We start from the raw sequence: 22,660 nt of genomic DNA, 5'->3' as shown, positions 1-22,660 counted from the left end.
TCCCAGTCACCCATAAATGTAGATGGTTGTCTTTTCTTTAATTAAGATAGTCAATTTAGCCATCTCTTCAAATTCCATCCCCTTCCTCAACCATTCATCTATTGTGGGTAGCTCAAAACGTGGCTTTCCACTTTTTGAGCATACAATGATATCACTGCGGTTGTCATATATAAAACAAAAGTCCATGTCTAATATTTTCTAACTTTTTTTAATTGCCATAGAGATTTTAAAAACATTCTCTTTTTCACCTACAGTTCTGGAAACCTTGCAACTAACTGCAGTGTCAGAATCAAAGCACTGTGTCATTAAAAACAGAAATAATTAATCCACCTTTTCTTGTGGCAAAAAGATTTCTGTTTAAAATGGCCTTTTGTGGCTTACCAAAAGGTCATAAATAAGCATTGTCCTTGCTGGGAATCTGTTTATCTTGTTTCCTGTCAAAGCACTTAATAGCCTGGGCTTGCTCTATGCATGGAGGCATCTTTAGTCGCAAGCTGAATTTTGATCTTCTATCTATCCAGTAAGTCCTACATGACCGTGACCATTCCTGGTTCCTCACATAATTAGCTTTTTCTGCAACTCAGTAGCCTAACTAGTTCTGCACAATATCTCTATACTGTTGTCTAACTAGCTTTCCTTCTGTATTTTTCAGTTTTTATTTAAAATTAGGCCAAAAGCTGAGTGAGTTTAGCATTCTATATTATAGATATACATTATGGTAGCAAAACAGTTGCATTCAGAAAGTGTGCATGTTAAATAGGAATGGTGTTGGTGTAGTAGCCCTTTTCCTCTGTTCTTCCCTAGCAATGTGATGATTTGAAGCCTCTGCGCATGTGCAGAAGGCTTTGTGCATGCGTGGATGATGCACACATTTGCGAACCGGTAGGGAAGGTAAGTGAATTCCACCCCTGCCCATAAGCAACATAAAAAGGGGCCCTAATAGTGCAGTGGTTAGAATGCAGTATTATAGGCCAACTCTGCCCATATGTTCAGTCCTTATTGGGCTTGAGGTTGACTCATCCTTCTGAGGTCGGTAAAATGAGGACCCAGATTGTTGAGCCAATATGCTGACATTTTAAACCACCCAGAGAGTGCTGTGATCTAAGTGCTACTGCTACAAAAATCTATGGTACGACTTAGATCAATACATATATGAAAATATTTATAGACCCCTCACATCCTGGACATAAACTGTTTCAACTCCTACCCTCAAAATGACTCTATAGAGCACTGCACACCAGAACAAGCGACACAACTTCACACTAAAGGAGTATCAACCCCTACGTGCTAAAATCTGAAATAGTGCTCCTGTGATTTTCTACAAATGCTATGGAAGGTTGGATGTCCTCCATGAGGCAGCTCTAAACGCTCCTTTCCTTAGCTATATAGATTAATTTGTAATGCCTAAACATATTCATAATTGAAAAATACACCAATATTTTAAAACTATTTATATACTATTTCAAGCTTTGCTAAATATGCACATCAGAATCAGGACTTTGGTTATAAGAAACAGGATGCTAGAGTGGAGCACACTTTGATCTCAATTGTTTCAGGAAAGACAGTGACATTATATTGTAGAAAAAGACATTTCTGGTTTTGCCAGTCATAGTGGTTCTCTGTGATTTCTTCTCCATAGAAAAGATATATCATTCCTGTCTGGTGTTGGTTTCCTTCTTGTAAAATGCAGCCCTTCTGGCCTTCCACCTTAGACTATAAGCTTGCCATAATTTATAGTAGCAGAACTGATGTATATACGGTATGGTCTACCCAAGAGCTACGAACAGTGTACATTAAACAGTGACATGTGCAACCTATTATGTTTATGATGCTATCAGTTATATCTGTGGCTTTAAATTCCATTTCTGGATCAGAGGGCACCCAGGGTGGGAGTGAGGCTTTGTGTTGAATATATATACGGGCAGAAGATTTATCAAATCACAAATCTGAAAATGATAAGCTTTTCTTAGGGCTAAGTCAATTCAGAGTTTCTCTTCTAAGACTTAGCAAGAAAAATCTATAATAATCCTAGCTAGGTGTTCTCCATTTTCTCCTAGGTAGAGAATGACTGTCTACCATTGTTCATATTTTGGTAATAGGTCGGATTGATTACATGGGGCTATTTTCAACCAAAATTCACAATGGGGTGCTTACCTTTCAAATCCTGCTTATAATACAAGGCTTCTGGGCAGTGGTGAAATCCAATTTTTTTTTACTACCAGTTCTGTGGGCGTAGCTTGGTGGGCAGGGTGTGGCTTGGTGGGCATGGCAGGGGAAGGATACGGCAAAATCTCCATTCCCACCCCATTCCAAGGGAAGACTACTGCAAAATCTCCATTCCCACCCCACACTGGGGCCAGCCAGAGGTGGCATTTGCCAGTTCTCTGAACTACTCAAAATTTCCGCTACCGGTTCTCCAGAACCTGTCAGAACCTGCTGGATTTCACCCCTGCTTCTGGGAGAATGTTTGTGTCTATATCAACTTAATTTATTTGAGATCTTCTTTAAAGCTAATCTTCTAAGTGTGTTCAACATCTGAGATAAGGCAGGCAGTATCCAGAATCTGTGTTTTCTATGGTGGTGCCTCATTTTTAAAATAATTATCTCCCTGGGATAAATGCTATTAGCTAAGACAACTTTGTGTGTTTTTATTTTAATGAATGTTTAGGTATGGCTTATTTGTGTTTTCCTTTCATTTTGGAAGCTTTGCTAAATATGTATATCGGAATCAGGAATCTGTTTATAAGAAATAGGATGCTAGAATGGAGCATATGTTGATCTCAATTGTTTTGGGGAACACAGTTTGTATTTGGCAGCTGCCTCCAGCCATGCAAGATTTTTGCAGATTTGTCCCTAATATATTATGGTGGAGTAGCAGATCCACCATCTTCATCAAAACAATAAGCTCCATGTTTGCTGTTATATACAAGAACAATAGATGCGTAACGTCAAAAAATGGAGCTTGCATTGCATGGATGTAATTCTGCTGTAATTTTCCTCTCCCCTGCCCCTTCCCGCACAGATGTCATTGGAATGGAAATTTAAAAAAGTTTTTTTCCTTCTATCAGCTTTCTTGTGATCCGGAGAGGAAGTTGTTTTTTCCACTGATAGTAGAGAAGCTTGCAGTCGGGTGTTTACATAACAGTCTCCTGAATAGTATCAGCAAGGGAACTAACCCATTACATCTTGTTTCTAGTGGCACATGGATGCTTCAGGACTAAAATCAAACTTATTTTAGAGATCCATAACTGGATCATCCCTCCCACCGAAGTTGTGGGAAAGAGACAGTCCCCGGCTACTGACCCTGTGGGGATAATAGGAATTGAAGCTCCAGACATCAGGAGGCTAGCAAGTTGCCTTTCTATTCTTTGCTGTGACACTACAATATTTCTTTTTAACTTTCTTCCCAAACGTCTTCTTTCCCCCTCTTCTTTTTTTCCTCTAATCGAATTGACTCGAGACTATGACAAATAGCTCTAAAAGGGTTTTCATCCTCAAGTAACCTCTCTCCAGCATTAGCTCTCTCCAGCCTTTGTCTCAAACCATCTGCTGACGGTGATTATTTTGCTTGTAAGAAGAAAAAAAAAAGCAACAAGGAGCTAACTAGGCAAGAGAGCATCGACCGACAGTAACCCTGGAAAGTTCATGCTTGAGCCGAAGACTAGAAAGTGCTGGGTTTTTTTTCTTTTCCTCATAATCGTCTACCCCAGAGGTGAAGTCTAGCAGATTCTGACAGGTTCTGGAGAACTAGTAGCGGAAATTATGAGTAGTTCGAAGAACTGGTAGCAGAAATTTTGAGTAGTTCGGAGAACTGGCAAATGACATCTCTGGCTGGCCCCAGAGTGGGGAGGAAATGGAGATTTTGCAGTATCCTTCCCCTGGAGTGGGGAGGGAATGGAGATTTTGCAGTATCCTTCCCCTGCCACGCCCACCAAGCCACACCATGCCCACAAAGCCATGCCCACAGAACTGGTAGTAAAAAAAATTGGATTTCACCACTGGTCTACCCCGATTGGTGTCTGCCAAACTGGGCCCGACTAAGACAGGAAAAGGGATGCGGTGGCTCAGTGGCTAAGAGACTGAGCTTGTTGATCGAAAGGTCGGCAGTTCAGCTGTTCGAATCCCTAGTGCCGTGTAACGCAGTGAGCTCCTGTTACTTGTCCCAGCTTCTGCCAACCTAGCAGTTCGAAAGCACATAAAAAATGGAAGTAGAAAAATAGGGTCCACCTTTGGTGGGAAGGTAACAGTGTTCCGTGCACCTTTGGCATTCAGTCATGCTGGCCAAATGACCACGGAGACGTCTTCGGACGCACTGGCTCTTCGGCTTTGAAACGGAGATGAGCACCGCCCCCTAGAGTCGGGAATGACCAGCACATATGTGTGAGGGGAACATTTACCTTTACCTTTAAGACAGGAATAGTTTGGAATGGCACAAAAGGAGAGAGGAAAGGCCATTTTTCTTAGCTTGTGGAACTTCTGCCTTCTTCCACTCCTCCTACAGAGACATTTCTTGTCCCTTTCCTCCTCTGCAGGTCCTGGGATTTTCATTTCAGGCTCCCTGGCACTCTTGGGCATTTATATACTTACAAACCCTTTGAGCAGATTTTTTTTTTTAAAAAAAAGCTAGCTAGTCTTCCTGAAGATCCAACACACTTTTCCCACCTCTGTGACCCAATGCACACTGCTAAGGTACCTTCTCCAGGGTGGTGCTCTTCAAAAATGCTGGGATTGCAATTCTTAAAATTCCTACTCAGCATAATTATGTATTTTCCACAGCGAAAACAGCAGAGCAAAACAGGACACAAATAAAACCATTCAAAGAGTGCTGGCTGGTTTTTCAAGGGCAGGTTTTAATGTTTTTGAGAATATGCAGATCTTCTTCTCATACATTGAAGGAAAGAAGAACATATGTACTTTCTTAATTATCCATAATTCTGAAAGTGTTTTAATTGTTTTCTTGGCAGATGACATTTCCCCAAAGGTAGCTTGTATGCTGTTACCAACTGGCCTAAGTGGCTAAAAAATTGGGAAAGAGGTTTATAAAACCCATAAATTACACTCTGATTCTTTTGAATTTTATACCTATTGTGCCTTAATTAACTTTCTAAAAACAATTGTCAGGCGGGCCATTACAAAAGGCAAGGGCTCTCCAGCTGAATTGGCATCTTAAATAAAGCCATAGTACTGAGCTAGAGATTAGACTGTCTTCCTTAGCCAGAGATACAGTTAGAAGTAGAGATAATGGAGTGATTCAGGCCAGAGGCAATGGAAGAACCTTGGTTTAAGAGACAGGGAGAAAAAATATTCCACAGAGCTTTCTGAATCCATCCCAAAAGTTAAGTGGCCCAATCCAATCCAAGACTATGCCCATTTTTCTTCTCCCTTCCCTTTAGCATTATAGGTAATTCTTAATTTACAACCACAACTGGAATTGGAATTTCTATCACTAACTGATGTGGTTAGCACGACCTCATCACTTAGTGAAGGCAATCCCTGCAGACCGGACTGCCATTATTAACTTAATGCCAAAGCTGTTAGCTGAGGCAACTTTCTGCCAGCTTCCCACAACCAAAGTTAGTGAAGATACTGGCAGGACATCATACCAGGCCAGCAGGCAGGTAACTGTCTACTGCCAGGTGGGGCAGTGAGCGAGAGGGTGTGCAGGGGTTCAGGTGAGGGTGCAGGAGAGATGCGCAAGTCAGGGAGGGTGCACGAAAGGTGCTGCTCAAGTCGGGGATGTGGGGGTGCAGTGTGGATTGAGGAGAGTGCATGGGAGTGTGTGAATAGCCAGTGTAACATGATCATACAGTGTCTGGATGAGTGTGTGGGCGGAAGAAACTCAACCCAATGACTTGCCAGCTTCCCCATTGACTTTCTGGAAAAGCCAGCAGGAACATGTGATTGTGGGCTATTTCTCAACTGGTCATAGATGGGAGCAGATTGCCAAATGCCCAGATCCTGATCATGTGACTACAGGGGCATCAGGGGAATTCCAAGGACAAGGCATAGCCACCATTCATTCAGTACTCTCATAACTTCAATTGCTGAACAAATGGTCATAAATCGAGGACTACCTGTACAGCGTATTTGATATCTCCTCATGTTGAACTGGCTGCACTACCGCTCTTAGCGGTACCCGACATGGATCGATGGAAGGAAAAATGTCTCTTCCCTTTCCATATACATTACAGAAATATTTTGGGTTTCATCACCCGAACCATTGAGCATAATATTGATTTTCTTTCCTATTTTTTTCCTTTCCTTCCTTGCCACAGAATAATAGACTCTGGGATTGCTCAGGATGAGCATATCGCTGTTAACCTATATTAATATAGACATCTTTTAAAAATGACTGTTGATGTCATTTTAAAAATTGTTGTTTTATTTTGTTTTTTTTACTTTATAATTGCCTGGCAGGTGTCAAAGTTCAGGATTTTCTGGTTGTCAATGAGACATTCTCTGAATTTCTCCACCACAAGGCTTCCCTATCGCAGCCTGATATAGATGAAATCCTGAATGCTGAAGTCAATCTCCAACAGGTAAGAAATATCCATCCTTAAACTGTATGTTCCATTATCACATCCAGCCCACCCAATTATAGGGAATTAAGTAACAATTTCTGGAGGATCCAAGAGTTGGGTAAGGCAGGTATGATATAATTTTAGTATTATGAACTGTGAAGAAGAAGCAGAAAAGCTGATTTCCCTATGGCCTAACATCTGGGCAATATTTCTAGATCATTACATCTGGTTTCCGGATAAGTGTGGAAGACTTGTGCAATTCCACCAGGCTGTCAGAACTGGTTGCTGTCAATAATGGAAGTTGGGCCTTAATTTGCTCTATGCCAAAGGAACAACTTGCTTCTCTAGAAAGAGCATTTCAGGATAACATGGACTTCATAAAGCCACTTATGGTAAGTATGATGCTTTCAACATTGCTGGGGGTACAATCTCTTTTTTTAACCACTGCAAGGATATGGGGGAATGGTACATCTAAATGCATATAATGCATTTCTTTATTACTTCTTGTCTCATAGATTTGGTTGCTTGATGCTCTTTGTTTTGTAATTCTGTTGCTCTGCAATCTAACCTGGCCAGGTGAATTTTTTTTTTGTTTACTTACTGTTTTTCTTTCTCCTCTCAGGTTTCTCCCTCCACCTTTTTCCTCTGGTTCTTCCTTGCCTGAACCACATTTCCCCCAAGTATCCAAGACCTTTTCTTCAAGCTTCTTGTCACCACTTTATCATGCAGCTTTCTCAGGCTCCAGGCTGCTCAGTGATGGGTCACCTGTGCTTTCGCCTGTCCTTTTCTAAGATTCCATATCTGTTTGGTTGCCCTTTTCTCTTTGTGGCTCAGATAGTTTAGTCTCTGGCACCCAATGTTGTACCTTGATGAACGTATCTTGGAGCATATGCACCAAGACAAATTCCTTGTGTGTCCAATCACACTTGGCCAATAAAAAATAAATTCTATTTAAAGAGCCTGGCTGCACTTAATATTGTCCTTGGCTATGATGTTGATTTGGGTGCACGTGTTCAATGGTTAGGGCACTCCAGTTCCTCTCTCTCTCTGTCCTAGGAGGAAGGAAATGGCAAACCACTTACAAAATATTATCAAGAAACTTGGAAACTTGTCCAGGCAGGTGGTAGAAATCAATATTGACTTGAAGGCACACATCTTCTTATTGGCATTTAGCCCTGAAGAATCCTATATCTCATTCAAGGCTTCATGGTTGAACAAGCTTAGCTCAAGAAGGTACATAGGTCCAACCACTATTCTCCAAATCCATCTGTCTGTTGCAGCAAGACTGTTCAGCCAGTCATAAAGGCTTCATAAACATCACTCTACCGAAGTTCTGTTTCCAATAGGATGTAAAGTTGAGGCTCATTTCAGAGCATCTTTTTCCCCCCTCTCATCAAAGCTCATACTGTATCTCTACCAGCAAAGCTTCATCAGTTAATAGCAGCCAATGTCATCATTCTAGAAGTATATGGTATAATAGCTTCAGAAATGAGAAATGGCTTAATATGCAGTTATCTCGATTAATGTCCTAAGGATTAAGATCCACAGACAATAAAGACTCTCAATTTAATTTGGAATTTTGTCTTTTGTTTTGTTTTGTTGGCGTAAGAGAATTAAAAAAGACATGGCCCCTGTCTCTAATCCATCTGTCCCCAGCGTGACACCCTTCAGATGTGTTAGATAACAGTTCCCAGCACAACTGGTGGGCCTCTGTTTGGACAAAGCTGCTTTGCTATGAAAGGGAAGGGAGGAAGAAAGATGTTTAAACCAGAGAGAACAATTTTACAGAGTCAGTTTTATGGTCTTCTGTCGGCATTTGAGGCTGCTTTTCATTAGTAACATTTCATGAAACACAATATGAATAAGGCACAGTAGAAAATTCTTCTCAGCAATAGTTTGCATCATTTCTTAAACCTTGCGTTGTGAACATAGTAGTAAGGATATAGAAACTATATTAATTCCACATTATTTTCCTTGTTCTTATACTGTGTTAGTATGCTTATTCATTTTCTGCTTTTCGGGCAGTGCTACTTCCCAAAATGTCTTCAGAGAATTAAAATTCATTATGTATTATTGGCACATAACAGACACAGATCGGCCCAAAAAGCCACAGCTGACTTTTTGATGAAGTTTTCCTCACTGAAACTAAGCCAATATCTATGGCTTTAGTGGTTTGCCTCAGAAAAACACTGGAGTGGTATTTCAGCTCCCAATCTTAGTCATTCTATATTCCATTTGCTGCCGCCGCCCTTCCGTCTATGACTCTGTCTCTCATAAAATTGTGGTTTCACCTTTTGTTGGAAAACAGAGGCCGGTTATGATTTGGGAAAGGGGCAGTTGCTGATCTCTGATGTAAAGCTCTTCAAAAAATAATGTACGCCATTGTTCATTTGTCCCCTCTTATGTACATATGGCTCATTTTAATGCAGAAATCAAGTTACAGGGGATATAAAGTCTGCCACTCTAAATAATTACCATATTATTCTATCTGCTGTAGATGTTAGCAGCTATTGAATGTAAAGAATCATAGCCTATTAGAAATGTTTCTGGAAACTGGATGAAGACGGCTATCCTTTCTTGAAGCAAATAGATTTGAGTCTTTATTATGCTTGGCAACAGGAAAGTAGGACCACCATCAGATCTAAATTATCCTGTGGGTTAGTATGAGATAATTCTCCATAGCAATAGTCATGCCATGTGAGATGTCCAGAGATATAAATATGAGGATAATCGGAACCATACAAAGAAGAAGAAGAAGCCCAATGGGTTTCCAGTGGTATCCTTTTTGAGAGATAGGTGTTGGTTCAGATTTGGATTTGTTTTTCCCTAACTGGGCCTGTTTATTCAATGCATCCATATCAGTAGTGGGTTCTAAACGGTGTTACCACCAATTCGCTTCACGCACGTGCTTTGAGTGTGATCGGTGTGTGCGTGCTCACACGCTTGCCAGACTTGCGTTTTGCACAAGTGCATTGATTTTCTGAACAGCTGAGGCAGTGCAATCCCCTCTGCTGCGGCTTTCAGCTGGGCTGAAAATGGAAGAATAAAGGTCGGTACAGCGCAGGAGCAGGCGGGAGGCCCCAGATGTTTGGAGTGAACTGGTTCGCTGTCACGTCAACATCTCCGCTACCGGTTCTCCCGAACCGGGGAGGACCGGTAGCAACCCACCACTGATCCATATTCATTTTTCTTTAAATGTAAAGGTCAAACTGATCCCTTCTCCTTCTAGGTTGCAGCAACTTTCAGTTAATTGTAAACTTCCATTTGTCCTTCCAGAAAGGGATAAACTTTAATTCAACCCTGGAGGATGTTAACGGAACTTTGGAGATGCTGACGCAGAGCCTGGGGAACCTTCTTAAAGAGGTAGGGTGTTTCTTCCATTTCTTTCTCTCAGGCCACTTATTCAAGTCATGATGTCTATCATGAATAGCCAACGAGTTATGATCTTGGGCATGTTGGTGTTCATGGAATAGCAAGGGTGGGGGATAAGTGACAAAAGTTTCATTGTGATGGAAATTTTACCCCTTATGTACAGTGCAGTGCGAACACTTAAGAACTGAACTTGTTTGTGACCTCACAATGCATGCTTTGTCACTCTGGCTAAGGAGTATGCCTGTGTTTAGGTACCTTATTTAGCTCTTAAATGCATTCACCATCAAGAACCATGGGGATGGGCTTTGGGCCCCCATTTGCCAATCTCCTACTAGGCATACTAAGAGCAGGGGTATCTTGGAATGTTTTCATTTAATTTTGGGAAGCCTCAGTTTCTTGATGCACCTAAACTGGGGTTCATCCAACCAGTTGTATCAATTACTTTATTCATTTAATATATCTGTTTCAAATTTTGCTTAGTTCCAATAATGAAAGAAACTACAATTCTTGGTTCAGATGAAACAAAATGTCTTAGGCAAACAAGTTATCATCTTGACTTCATAGGAAGTGGAAAAAGAAAAGGAAGTGAGCAGACCTAACTTTATCTACAACTGGGCTGTATCAGAATAACCACAGAATAAGCACAGTTTATTCTTAATATACAAACAATTATACTGTCTCTGTACAAAAACTTTTGCTGTAATAGACATTAATGGAATATAACTATGATGGTGAACCTATGGCACGCGTGCCACAGGTGGCATGCGGAGCCATATTGGTGGGCACACAAGTTCAGCTCTGGCGTGCATGTGATTTTCGGGCCTTCTGGGTCCACCAGAAGTCAGAAAACATGCTGTTTTCAGCCTCTGGAGTGCCTCCAGGGGGTGGGGAAGGCTTATTTTTCACTCTCTCCAGGCTCCAGAGCCTTTCTAGGAGCCTGGGGAGAGCAAAAATGGCCTTTCCCACACCCCCTGGAGGCCCTCCAGAGGCCGGAAACAGCCCGTTTCCCAGCTGGAGAGAGCAAAAAACAGGCCTACTGGGACTGGGGCACTGTGCCATCACGTGCCAAAAGCGGGGGTCACACAGGGGGGTCACACACACATGCGTGGGGGTGGGGTGGGGTGCATAGAATTATGGGTGTGGGCATGTGCGTGTGTGACACCCCCCCCCACTTCCCCTGCTTTTGGCACAAAATGAAAAAAGATTAGCCATCACTGGAATATAAGGATGTGATATATTAATCCAAAGAGTTGGAAGTCCTGAAGGACTAGGTTAGGGATACATGATTGTGGGGAAAAAACTGTGTAACACTTGATAGTAGCTTATTGGGATATAATAATCATCATACTAGTGTAAAGTCACCACCTCCTTTCGTTTGTATGCCAAGGACCAGGCAGAAATTACTCATGTGATCTAGCCAATGTAGCAAAGCCAAACTAGGAAGCCAATAGAGGTGTTTTTTTTCCTATTTCCCCCCCTGTCTTTGCCAAGTGGAACATTCCAGGAACATGAATATCAGGAATTCATTATAATAATCAATAGGATGAATTACTTAGGCAGTTTTTGCGGGCAGTATGGGGAGAGGATTATATTAAGTCCAATCATGCAATATACTTATTAGGTTATCTCAAGTTTATAAAAATGTTATACAACTCTGGCTGAGCTAATATAGGCATTGCCTCAAATGGATTTTGGATATTTTCCCTAAGTGGCTGGATCCTGGTGGGTAACTTTGAATATGAGGCATGTATTATGTGCAGGGGGGGAAAAAGTATGAAATATGAGACTGGAAATCATGTGAAATGTGGATTGATGGGTTAAGTAAATTAATTGTGTGATAATCCACATTATCTCAGTTTGTAAGCCTGAAGCCTGCCCTCCTTGTGTGTGCGTGTGTGTGCATGAACTGTCATTAGGCAGTATTTGTCCCGTTCCCCCCCTCCCCCAGCAAATAAACTCTCTGTTCTGGCTAATCTGTGTATAAAGCCATAAGATGTTTAAGCGTTAAAAATGCTTTTGCCTACTTTTGAAACTTTGCTGCTTTAAGCAAAACATGGGGGAAAAAAACACAAGTCTACCCAAGTACTGTATTCCCATTTTTCCTTCCGGCTCCACAGCTTTGGAATGTTAAAACTCTGAACTATAATAACCGCTGAGCTGAGCTGAGCTGAGGTCACTTGAGGGTTTTCTTTTTTGGAGCACATTGCTTCAGTGGAGGACTGCCGCCCTGCAGTGTGTGTGTGCGGGTGTGCGGGTGTGGATGTGTGCATCTGACCCATCATCACAATTTCCATGTTAGTTATTTCTCGTTGGAGGAAACGGTTCTTGAATCCTAGAAGCCGCATCAACCCTCCTTAGCTGGAAAACCAGAAATTACTGTGAAAGAAGAATCTGGGTGAAATCGGGATGAAGTACGGTCAACAGAGTTGCCTTAAAAAGTTTGCCTGAGGCTTTCTGATTACTGTAGAGCTCTTTCCTATTGCATCATCAGACCGTTGGTGTCGCTTCCTGTATTTTATTTGCTTCTTGTCTTTTTCTTCTTCTTTTCTTTTAGTCATACAATCTTCTCTTTGCTGATGTGTCATGTAAAATAGGTCTGGCTGAAGGATGTGATTTCTTCTTGGCGGTTGTTCCAAGGAGCAAACAGCATTTTTTCTGTTTCTATTTAAGTTCAGAAACAAAGGCCCCTTTTGGGTGGCATTGTGCTGTGGGAGAGCAGCATGAGGCTTGCTTTTCACAGCCCGACTTCCTGTATATCTGTGACAAACACTCACAGGAATGAATTTTATACCCTCTTTTATTTCCTTACAAGCAAGGGAGGCATTGCATTTGTTAGGCTGCCTTTTTCTCCGAAGGTGGGAATATTCTGGCCTATTTCAATACATGCAAATGTTAAACCCAGCCATTTGCAGCTGTTGAGAAATGATTTTAAGGAGCAGTGTCAATCAGTTTCTATGGAACGTGCTAAGCTGTTTACAACTGCGGGATTGAGGGCAGGTGTTTAAAACACAGACAATCAGACTTTGAAGGAAAGAAACCTGGTTCTAAATTCTTACTCTGGGAACTAGCTGATTTTTTTACACACACACACACACACACACACACACACACACACACACACACACACACGGTATTAAAAGCAAGGAAGCACTGTGAATAATAACTCCCAGCATTGGCAACAAACATGGCTGGTGGTAAGGAATTGCAAGAGTTGTCGTGCGACATGAGAGAGTCCTTGCAGGTAGTCCTCGATTTATGACCGTACTGGAGCCTGCCCATTTGGGTCGTAAGTCATGACGGTTGTTAAGCAAGGCATCCATGTGATTACCATGCTGAACGACCACAATCCCTGCTCTAGGCCACTGTGGTTGTTAAGCGGAGCACAAGGTGCCTCGGAGGGGAGAGGCCCTAGCCTAGTGCAAACTGAGGCCTGCACTGCAGTACCTCCCCAGTTGACACATGTCCTGCTATGGGCCTCCCCCACCCACTGAGGCACCCTGTGCTCTGCTTCCCACTGCACTGGGTCCCCGCAGACCTTGGTCTGTTCCCCACTCTGCTGGGTCCCCACTCATACCATCATGGCTGGGTCCATGTACCTTTTCCGTAGCTCTCCTTCGGGAACAGTCAATCTGCCGCATGGGTTTCCTACTTTGGGAATGGATTGTGGCTACTGTCAAAATGGGGCCCACTTCCAGGATGGCACCATGAGGCCTCTGTATTGTATAGGGCAGGGGTCTCCAACCTTGGCAACCTTAAGACTTGTGGACTTCAACTCCCAGAATTCTTCAGCCAGCTTTGCTGGCTTTGGAACTCTGGGAGTTGAAGTCCACAAGTCTTAAAGTTGCCAAGGTTGGAGACCCCCGATATAGGGAGACTTGAGGGGTGGATAGGCTGGCTCTCCTCCAAGATCTTGGAGATCGCCTTCAGGATGGAGAGGCAGTTGATCTGCCCAACGGGCTCTCTATAGTGTAAAGGCTGCATGGATCCATCCCAGAAGCACGGGCCATTTTGGAGCAACTACAGTGAATTACAGTCTCTCCCAAAAGGGCAACCACTTCCAAGATGGTGCCATGTAGCCTCCATGTGAGTTATGGCTAAGAATTCTAGGAGCTGAAATTCATGTCCAGGTTGGGAAGCACTGACCTAGCAAGTGGCATTTCTGTATTTTGGGCCCTTTAACCAGTGCTCCTGTTAGTTCTTCCATTTTGCTAGAAGACAAAGAGCTGGGAGGCTATCAGACATCCCTGCCTACGGTGGCACCAGCTGCCTCCTGGTAATCTCCTCAGTGGGGATGTTCCCTGTTTTCTGTACGGTGTGGTTTGTGTGGTGACTGTTGTGGATTGCTCCTTGATAGTTTGCATCCTGGACTGTAGTTCTTGAAAGTAAATACCAGTAAATATGCTTTTACTGCCCCAAAGTGTAATTCGCAAGAGGATTGGCTAAAATTAGAGTTTGGGCACTGATTTGGCCTTTGTAATACTTCTGATTCAATTCTGAAAAGTTGCTGCAGCTGATTTAATGACTTACTGACACATGCTACCTTTGTACTCCTGTGTGCTCTAAAGCTACTGTATACATGATACATACATATACCAGTGATAGAATTCAATTTTTTTACTACCGGTTCTGTGGGCGTGTCTTGGTGGGTGGGTGTGGCTTGGTGGGTGTGGCTTGGTGGGGATGGCAGGGGAAGGATACTGCAAAATCTCCATTCCCACCCCATTCCAGGGAAAGGATACTGCAAAATCTCCATTCCCTCCCCACTCCAGGAGAAGGTTAGTGCAAAATCCCCATTTCCTCCCGATCAGCTGGGACTTGGGAGGCAAAGAATAGATGGGAGCGGAGCCAGTCAGAGGTGGTATTTACCGGTTCTCCGAACTACACAAAATTTCCGCTACCGGTTTTTCAGAACCTGTCAGAACCTGCTGAATATACCCAGCAATTTTGAGTACCAAAATACAACCCTGAAGTTGGGTTTGGCATGTGTGTGGATGGGCTTATCCACAAGTATACCGGTATATGGTAATACTTTCTTATAGTACCCCTATATACTTGAATATATGTCCATGTATGGCTAAGCTGACCCTCAAATTTTTAACCAAAATACCATTAAAAAATGAGGGTTGGCTTATCCATGAATGGTACATTTTACATGACATTTTATTAAAAAAATTTAAGGCCAGCTTATGTATCACAACACCGATTGTCCTAATTGGATTAGAATTTATACATGATCATGATTATTACATTTTATTGACTTGAACAGTGAACGTATTAGGTGTCTATGCTTTGAAGAAATTTCTATTTCTTTCAGTAAGATATCAACCAAATAAGTTCAATTAGTGTACATTCTATGGTGAATCAACAATAACAATGAAAAGAGTGAGGGAGACAAAACATTCATTGTAAACTAATAAAAATGTTTAAGGAGGAACATTGTTTTTTAAGTAATATATTTCTCAGCTGAAATTGCAAAAGTTAGCTAGCTTAAGCTGATCTCAAGAAATACTGAGCAGAATTTGGGCAGGAAGCCTTTGGATGTCTCAAGGCTAGTAAACTAAGCTGGAAAAATGCCCATGGCAAACCTTTTTTAATAATTCCAACTCTGTAAAACAACGGAATGGGTTTTCAATTTAAAAAAAAAAAATCCTTGAAAAATTTTATCTTCCTTTCTTTTTGTGTCATGAATTGCAGTTAGTGAGCATGAGAAGTTGGAGTGACATGAGACAAGAGGTGATGTTCCTGACCAATGTGAATTCCACAAGTTCTTCTGCTGATATCTACCAGGCGGTATCTCGAATAGTTTGTGGCCACCCTGAGGAAGGGGGATTGCAGATCAAGTCCTTAAACTGGTACGAAGACCAGAATTACAAAGCATTCTTTGGAAGCAACAGCTCTGAAGACGATGCCATGGATTTCTATGATAACTACACTAGTAAGTAATCCAGTGGTGAGATTCAATTTTTTTTTTACTACTGGTTCTGTGGGCGTGGCTTGGTGGGTGTGGTATAGCTTGGTGGGTGTGGCTTGGTGGGCATGGCAGGGGAAGGATACTGTAAAATCTCCATTCCCTCCCCACTCCAGGGGATGGTTACTGCAAAATCCCCATTTCTTCCTGATCAGCTGGGACTCAGGAAGCAGAGAATAGATGGGGGCAGGGTCAGTCAGAGGTGATATTTACTGGTTCTCCGAACTACTCAAAATATCCGTTACTGGTTCTCCAGAACTGGTCTGAACCTGAATCCAGGAACACCTGCAGATGTTTTCTGTTTGGCAAATCGTTAAGAGGACCATCTCTTGCCACCTCAAACATGCAGGAAGCTAGAGTCAAAATAAAGGGAGGATAATTTTAGACTAACCTGGGTGTGCTCTCCAAGCTGGGAACATTCTGGGCATGGGATTTATCACCCACAATTTTTTCCCAATTTTTTTTTTAAAAGCACCTTTCTGCAATAGCTTAATGAAGAAACTGGAATCCAACCCACTTTCCAGGATTATCTGGAGGGCCCTGAAACCTTTGCTTGTTGGAAAAGTCTTGTATAGCCCTGATACGCCAGCAACAAGGACAATTATGTCAGAGGTAAGAACTTAGCCTGTTTCTTGTCCACCCAGCAAAGGAACAGGTTGGTATTTCTGCTGTTGAATGTTCTCAACTGAAGTCCCAGAGCAGGGGTCTGCAACCTTAAACACTGAAAGACTTATTTGGACCCGTTTTCCACAGAAAAGAAAACACCGGGAGCCACAAAACCTGGATGGTGTGGCCAACTCGTTGTCACTCACTTCCACTAGTCACATGACCCCCTAGTCACACCTACCCAGCTGGTCATTAGGGCGGAGAACCAGTTGTTAAAAAAACCCGAGAACCACAAAACCCTTTTGATATATATATATATATATATATATATATATCTTCTGCCCTCCATCCCCCCTCTCTCTCCCCCTCTCTCTCTGTATCTCTCTATGTCTTTCTCTCTCTCCCTCTCTCTGTCCCTGCCCTGGCCACTTCTCCATCCCCTGCGGTCGCCCTTACCTTCTCAGGCCAGGCGAGGAGTGAATGGGAGGGGAGGGTGAGGGGCGCTAACCAGTGATGGGATCACCCAATAGAGAGCCATAGCAGAGGGCCCAAAGAGCCGCATGTGGCTCCAGAGCTCCAGGGTGCTGACACCCGTCCCGGAGGAATAGAAAAGTCAGAAGTAGGTCAGGGCTAGAAAAAAAAAGGAATCAGACTTTGGCCTCTAGTATCTCCAGTTTGGAAGTTCAGGCTTTAGATTGAATGTTGAGACTTTATCTTGAAACAGTGTGTTTATGTCTGCATAAGGGCAGAGTCGGGAAAGGCTCCAAGGCTGTACAGATAGTCCTTGACGTACAACCACAATTGACCCCAAAATTTCTGTTGTGAAATGAGTCATTTGTTAAGTGAGCTTTGCCCCACTTTACGACCCTTCTTGTCACAGTTGTTAAGTGACTCGCTGCAGTTGATGAGTTAGTGACACGGTTGTTACGTGAATCTGGCTACCCCATTGATTTTGCTTGTCCAAAGATCGCAGGACCTTGGGACGCAGCAACAGTCATAAGTATGAACCAGTTGCCAAGCATCTGAATTTTGATCACGTGACCATGGGGATGCAGCAGTGGTCGTAAGTGTGAAAAATGGTCATCAGTCACTTTTTTCCAGTGCTGTTGTAATTTTGAATGGTCATTAAATGAACCGTTGTATGTCAAGGGCCACCAATATCAGAAAGACTGAAATTATTCAAGCTTTATTAGTTGTGGCAGAAGCTGTAGTTTCCTTTAAAATCTTTCTTTCTTAGCTGCTGAAGGTATTAATGGAAACAAGATTCTTCTTTGGAGCTACCTTCTTTTGTTCCCTCAGGACTTAGTGTCATTTTGATGAGTATTGTTAGGAAAAAGCACAGCTCCCAGCCAACAGCTTGGAGAGAAACTGTGACATCAGTGATTGTTGTAGCAGAAGTTAGAAAATAGGAACACCTCAGTTCATTGTTGTAAATTATTATAATTTACTTCCAGTATAACAATCTCTCCCATCTTCCTACATTTGGAGAAGATTTTTTTTTATTTTTTATTTTTTTGCTTAGCCCTAAGTAGAATGCTGGAGAGCTGCCAGTCAGAGCAGGCCAAACTGAGCTTGATTTAGCAATAGTCCAACACGGTATTGTAGACGCCTTTATGGAACATCTTTGCTACAGAAGTACACGTAGCTCCTACCTTATTCTAGTTCAGTAAACAAGTTTTTATCTGTTCTATTTTTTAAATTTTTTAAATAGTTTTTATTAAGCTTTTTACTTTTAAAAACAGGGGGGGGGAACCAAAAAAGAACAAGGACAAAAACAGAGTAAAAAACATGACAAACATAACAATACACATTATAGGCTATTTTTACAGCCTTCTCTATTGACCTGCATATTGTCTATTTTTCTTCTACTGAATACATACATTTACATTATATTTATTTACACAGTCAATACTATAAGGTTAACAATAATTAGTAACCAATAGTTCTTTATTTCAGCGATATTAACTTAAATTTCCCAATTCCTATTTAGATTTCTTTTTTTCTAACCATTTGTAGAATTTGTTCCATACTCTATAATAATCCGAATCTTCTCTTTCCTTAATTTCATTGTCATTTTATCTGCACATTGTAAAATTTTCCTAATCACTATTTCCTCGGTTGGTGTATTATTTTGTTTCCACCCTTGTGCAATGATAATCCTTACTGCCATTAGTATGTGAAGTATTAGGTATTGTGAAGATTTCTCTACTTTTGGATCTATTATTCCTAATAGGGAGAGCTGAAGTTTGGATTCCATCTTTTGTAAAGTTTCAATCTGTTTTAATTCTGTGTATGTTGACTTCAGCTTATTAGTCAAAATCAGTCTCTGATTTTGGTTCTGTTTTCCGCATTAATTTAGATCATTTATGATTATGATTATTATGATGATGATGATGATTATTCCCCTTTGTGGTAAATGCTGTCCAGAGTCCCTCTGAGTAAGTTACTATAAAATAAACAAACAAAAGGATTGCCCAATGTTGCAGGTGCCTCTGCATTCCAGACCAGTTGTAACTTCCAGGCAGTCTTCAAGGGCAGCCCCATGTTGAGTTGATAAGTTAAACGAGATCTTTCAATCTATGCATGATGTTTTGCCCACTTTATTTTTGGAAGATCGGACACGATGGACTGGTCTGCATTGTCCCTTTCAAAGTCTTTATGGCCAAAGGCCAGACTAAATTCTATACCCAGGTAGTTTTTTCACAAATTTGATGTCAGTATATATTTACTCATATATTTAGTGCTGATTAATTTCTATAAGCTTCTAGCTCGCTTATTAAATTCCATAGCTTAAGAAGCGATCTTTTGTGCTTGGTGCCCAGATATCTATTATACCTATCATCTGAAGTGATGGAGGCTGTTGTCCAGCACATCTGGAATGTACTAGGATATTAATTTTGAAGCGTCTCTTTTCCTCCTTTTCCTTCTTCTCAGTAAAACATCACTTCTTAGGGCAACAAAACACCTGAAAGCCAATACCTTGCATTAAGTGATTTTGAAACCCTTTTTTGCTGTTGTTCCAGGTCAACAAGACATTCCAAGAGCTAGGTGTCTTCCATGAACTTGGAGGCATGTGGGAAGAGATTAGACCAAAAATAAAAACTTTCATGGAAGAAAGCCAGGAGATGGATCTGATTCGGGTCAGTATAACTCTTTTTTTCCCCTCTCCGATAATAAATTTTACAAGAGGTTTGTTTATTTTAGTATTGTGATCGACAATTTGGCCTTGAGTGTTTGTTTCTGCCCATGTCGGAGTATTGTAGCTGGTTCTTTCTACCAAACCTCCTTTATCTGGAGCTTTCTTGCCTGTGCAATATGATTGTGTCCTGGGACAGAGAAGAAAGGTGCAATGCTATACAGACAGTGCCTCTCCCTGCTGTGTTGCCATGTGTCGAATGGGGTGATTAGTTGGACATTAGACAGATTCTGACTGGTCCATAAATCAGGCTATTCTGCATGAAGAACATCTGCCAAGGATGCGGCTGAGAAGTATGCAAAATGAGGGGTATTCAAGCCTCCCTTTCTGTTATGCTGAGTGGAGCTACAAATACATTTCACCAGGGAACACTTACTCCGATATTACTTCCCAAACTCTGTAAGGCGGGCAACAAGCCCAGGCCTCACTTTTGCATTCCCCAACTTCCCAACTGTAGCGGGACATTTAATTAGCTACAGGGGATCGTAGCAGTAAATAATCTGAAGTTTCATTCTTGGGATATTACTAAGAGGCTTTCATTCCATTTTATTTTCATGAGCATTTCTGTCTAGTATTGGAGACTCCATGTTTTCTAATGGCCAGACTGCCAGACTTTGATTTGAGATTTTGGGTTCGTAGGTCTTCCTTGTGTGAAGCTTTCTGGGAAAAGAGGGGAAAAAACCCAAACTCTTTGGTGTTTCTAAAAGACTCGTATGTTTCACTGATTAAAGTACCTCTCCCCAGGATCTAAGAGTTTATCTAAAACAGATGGACAGTGTAATGGTTTTATTTAATTGTGACACTGCTGGCTGCAGATGCTCAAATGCAGAGTCCTAACAGACCCGGGAAGTGCCAAGTTGTCAAGCTTTTCCTGGCTGATGCTAGAACGAGAAACCTTGCAGGCAGAGAGTCAAGGACATAGTGTAAGATACAAGCCCTATTTATAGTAAGGGGAAGGGGTCATTTTTTGTGTTCTTTCTCCCGCCTGTGTGATGTAATGGGGTGAGAGCTTCACACATATGGGAGGAAAGAGCAGTTACCATCTGTGCACTGAATTTTAACTAAATAGTCTGGTCTTGAATCTAACCTTAACACTGGTTGAGTGTTAAGGCAAACCTGAAGGAAAAGATATTCACATAGACCAGGGGTCTCCAACCTTGGCAACTTTAAGTCTGGAGGACTTCAACTCCCAGAATTCAACTCCCAGAACTCCCAGAATTCTGGGAGTTGAAGTCCTCCAGGCTTAAAGTTGCCAAGGTTGGAGACCCCTGACATAGACTGTAAAAATATATATATATATGGTGAGAGGAATCCAGGCATGTGAGGAGAACAATGCACTATTGGCAAAATATAGACAGCATTTTCCAGGAAACCTCTTTCTGGCTGTCTCTTTCCAGAGAATTGGCAGTGACACAAAAGTCAGTTGGGGAATTGTGATAGATGTTTAGGTTGCAGCATCCTCTCACACAACGGGATGTGGCTTTAGAGTTCACTGGGAACACAAACTGTACATAAAGGTATGGTTTGGACGAGATGCAAGCCAGGGTTTCTTTTCTTCTCACTGGATATTGTCTGTTGTTTATATCTTCTTTCTGCTCCCCAGCTCTGCTCAGCTTGACAGCTGAGACAAATGGGCATCAGCACATGTTGTGGCTCCTCACACATTTAACTGGGGGAGGGAGATGAAGTCCTGTCTCCGAGGAGTCAGCTGTGCAGCCTGTAGTAAAACAAAAGACTCCTGATTTTTTTTTTAAGGGATGCAGGATCATGAGACGCATGAATCATATAACAAATGAAGACAGAAGAGCCATAAAATACCACTTGTAATATACAAGAAATCAAATAAGACCCAGAACAAAACCTGGAACAGAGAAAAATCACCTAGTCACAGAAAGCTGCAATCTGATAACATAACATAACATAAAAATAGATACATATTTGAATGGATGCCATCTAGCTAATGGGAAGCTTTTAAGAGTGGGAAGAGGCTGTAATTGTAAATGGTATATTGATGAAATGATATCCTGGGTCACAAAATGAACAAGTCCTGAAATATCAGCATAAGTATATATTGTCCCATGTGGCATTATCTGGAACTCATTTCATCAAGAAGTAGCTGCCATGAAAACTTGCATTCTAACCTAAGCAATTGTCATTTATTCATTAAAGTTGTATGCTACCCATCTCATTGTTGCAGCAACTCTAGGCAGCTGATTTTTGCTGATTTATAATTTATATACTCCCCTCTTCTTTGTGGTAGCCTCAAAGTAGGTAATTTATATACATCTTTGTATGAGACTTTTTATGCAAGGTATCCATGGGTTATATAAACCGAGATGGCAGATCTATAAAGATGATTTTACTCCAACAGAACCTGCTTAGAATCAATCAATCAGAGTAGACCTGGAAGGGACCAGTCCAATCTTCTGCTCAAGCAGGAGACCCTATACCATATCAGACAAGTGACTGTCCAGACTCTTCTTAAAAACCTCCAATGATGAAGCACCTACAACTTCTGATGGCAAGCTGTTCCACTGATTAATTGTCCTCACTTAGGAAGTTTCTCCTTAATTCCAGGTTGCTTCTCACCTTGATTTAGTTTCCATCCATTCTTTCTTGTCTTGCCCTCTGGTGCTTTGGAAAATAAATTGACTCCCCTCTTCTTTGTGGTAGCCTCTCAAATACTGGAATATTACTATCATGTCCTCCCTAGTCCTTCCTTTCTCTAGACTAGCCAAACCCAAATCCTGCAATGGTTCTTCATATGTTTTAGTCTCCAGGCCTTTAATCATCTTAGTTGCTCTTCTTTGCACTTTTTCCAAAGCCTCAACATCTTTTTTGTAACGTGGCAACCAAAACTGGATGCAGTATTCCATGTGTAGCCTTACTAAGGCTTTATAGAGTGGTACTAATACTTCATGTGATTTTGATTCTATGCCTCTGTTTATACAATCAAAGATTGTATTAGCTTTTTTGGCTGCTACCGCACACTGCTGG

The 22,660-nt window shown here is 41.7% G+C and overlaps 1 protein-coding gene across 1 annotated transcript in view; it reads left to right on the top strand.

Annotated features, from left to right (window-relative positions):
- ABCA1 (ATP binding cassette subfamily A member 1) overlaps positions 1-22,660 on the top strand; it is a 133,766-nt gene that overhangs the window by 58,167 nt on the left and 52,939 nt on the right. Inside the window, exons 6-11 of the mRNA XM_058173100.1 lie at positions 6,418-6,539; positions 6,737-6,913; positions 9,798-9,884; positions 15,588-15,828; positions 16,334-16,473; positions 19,491-19,607. Of these exons, the coding sequence (XP_058029083.1) occupies positions 6,418-6,539; positions 6,737-6,913; positions 9,798-9,884; positions 15,588-15,828; positions 16,334-16,473; positions 19,491-19,607 (884 nt within the window). The remainder of the gene's footprint in view (positions 1-6,417; positions 6,540-6,736; positions 6,914-9,797; positions 9,885-15,587; positions 15,829-16,333; positions 16,474-19,490; positions 19,608-22,660) is intronic.

Source organism: Ahaetulla prasina, chromosome 2 (assembly GCF_028640845.1).
Source record: "Ahaetulla prasina isolate Xishuangbanna chromosome 2, ASM2864084v1, whole genome shotgun sequence".
NCBI lineage: Eukaryota > Metazoa > Chordata > Lepidosauria > Squamata > Colubridae > Ahaetulla > Ahaetulla prasina.
The sequence above is the reverse complement of the archived record's forward strand: the minus strand, read 5'-3'. Positions and strand labels throughout refer to the sequence as shown.